At 30.5% G+C, this 2,255-nt stretch overlaps 1 protein-coding gene across 1 annotated transcript in view; it reads left to right on the forward strand.

Annotated features, from left to right (window-relative positions):
• GFRAL (GDNF family receptor alpha like) overlaps positions 1-1,260 on the forward strand; it is a 105,946-nt gene extending 104,686 nt beyond the window's left edge. The window contains exons 7-8 of the mRNA XM_006893156.1: positions 1,017-1,094; positions 1,184-1,260. Of these exons, the coding sequence (XP_006893218.1) occupies positions 1,017-1,094; positions 1,184-1,260 (155 nt within the window). The remainder of the gene's footprint in view (positions 1-1,016; positions 1,095-1,183) is intronic.
• Positions 1,261-2,255: the final 995 nt, after the last annotated feature.

Consider the following 2,255-nt stretch of genomic DNA (forward strand, 5'->3'; position numbering starts at 1 on the left):
GTTTGAGGACTAAGGTGTGTCTGATTCAGGCCATAGTCTTTCCAATCAATTGCTAGGCATCTGAGGACTGGACAATGAATAAAGATGACAGTTGAGCTATGATGCTGGAAAAGAGTACTGAACATCCCATGGATGGTAAAAAGAACAAAAAGATTCGTCTGGGAGAGAGTGCAGCTGGAATGTTCTTTGAAGGCAAGAGTGAAGAGGTTTCATCTCACATATTTGGGGCATGTTGTTAGGAGGGGCTATTCCTTGGAGAGGGACATGATGCTGGGAACGTAGAGGACTGGCAAAAGAAAGAAAGACCCTCAACTGGGTGGGTTGACACAGGGACTGCCAAAATGGCCTCTTGTATGTCAGGAAGTGTAAGGATGGCACAGGATAAAACAAGGTTCAGATCTTTTGTTCACAGGGTCTCTGAGTCATACTTTACAGCACATAACAAAAATAATAACCTTACAAAATATAATTTTTAAAAAACCCAATTTTTGTGGTTAAAATTATTCACAGATAGCATAACATCAATTTAATTATTTCTACATAACAGATAATATTGACTACATTCTTCAAATTGTACAACCATTCTCATTTTCTTGTTCTGAGTTGTTTTTACATATTTATGGTTTAGAAAAAATTCCATAAAAATTATCTGATTAACAATGGAAAAAAATAAACTCTTAAGATGTAAATACAATGACCTCATAATTTTAAAAAGTGTTCTTACTTACAACTTAATGAGCAGATTAAAAAAATAATTTTGTAGAAATAAATTACTGATTAATAAAAAATAAAATTATAATACATGGAGTGAAAATGGTGAATAGCTTTTAAGTTACTATGGTTTCAGCATTTTCTTTCAGATTTATTCAACCTTGTCTTTGCATCAAGAGGCCTGGTGGCACAGTAAATTATTAGGTGGCAAGTGGAGAGGTTGACAGTTGGAACGCATTTGCTAAAGATAAGGCAATTTTCTGACTTTCAACAATTTAATTGCATTTTCATGATTTTTTTTTCAGATTACCCAACCCTATCATTGTATCAAAGACCCCAGGCTAAGGAAATCACACTAACAAGATTTCACTCCCCTTTCAATGGTCAGTTGAAAGTTAATGCTCTAAAATATTTTTATCATATATTCCTTCTATTAAGCCAATGATTTGTTCTTTGTATCTTTCTTTCCTAGGAGATATTATCTACATTCTTATGTGTATGGCCGTCACATGTGGAATCTTTCTTTTGATTCTTCTCAAACTGAGGTAATTGGATACAGGACCAGACTGGAATAGAATTATTTATCCATTTGTAAGCATATTTCACAAAGGTAGAAACTACAAAGGACTTGAAACACACACTCCTTTAAGACATACCAAATTACTTTTTATATGAGTCTATGGAGACATAACTCTTCTATTTCATCTGTATGAAAAATAGGATTATAAAGTATTTCCTTTGTTACATTTTTCAAGTGTATACACATAACATGTTCTCCCAAATTAAATTGTTAGCAGTGTTTTCCTCGGTCTTTCTAAAAATCAATAGTGAATCTCAATATATTATTTTATCCAAATCACTTGCAGGATTAATAATTTTGTATAGTGGATTTGTTGTACTTTATATAATTTATATTTAGGTGAATATATGTCACTTTGATTTTATATACATTATACACATAATGAATCTATTCATTTCATGATATACTCTTATTGAAAGGAGCATATAATGATTTTTTGTAGGGTAAACACGGAAAGATTTATTCCTGTTGCCTAAAATGAATTCACTCTTTCCAAATATTCCTTTGTCATGACTTTCTTTATTAAGCAGTTGAACAAAGGTTGAGTGGGTATGTAGGATTTTTCAGATTTAAATGTCTCAATCTCCAAATTTCTGAATGTTTACAGTTTTAAGAATTTCTACTCATTCAACTTTGAAAATATATATAAAGTAGTCATCCCTGTTTGCTTTTAATTTTGTTTTTAAAAATTTATCATTTGAATGAATATTTGCAAATAATTTTGCATTTTCACTAAATAACACAGACTTTTATTTATAACAATAATTAAAATTTGTTAATGTAATTAGTTACAATGTCTAATCAAACACTTATTGTATATGGCCTTTCCATTCACCCAACATATCTGTATTTAACCATGAATTTAAACATCATGTTTATTTTCTTTTTCATTTTATATGGGTGTATAATGTGTATAATTTGAATATTATAAATGATGTTGAAGAAATATATACACATTTTGTTG

The sequence above is a fragment of the Elephantulus edwardii genome, unplaced genomic scaffold, assembly GCF_000299155.1.
Source record: "Elephantulus edwardii isolate Elephantulus edwardi_28Jun2011 unplaced genomic scaffold, EleEdw1.0 scaffold00124, whole genome shotgun sequence".
Taxonomy (NCBI): Eukaryota; Metazoa; Chordata; class Mammalia; order Macroscelidea; family Macroscelididae; genus Elephantulus; species Elephantulus edwardii.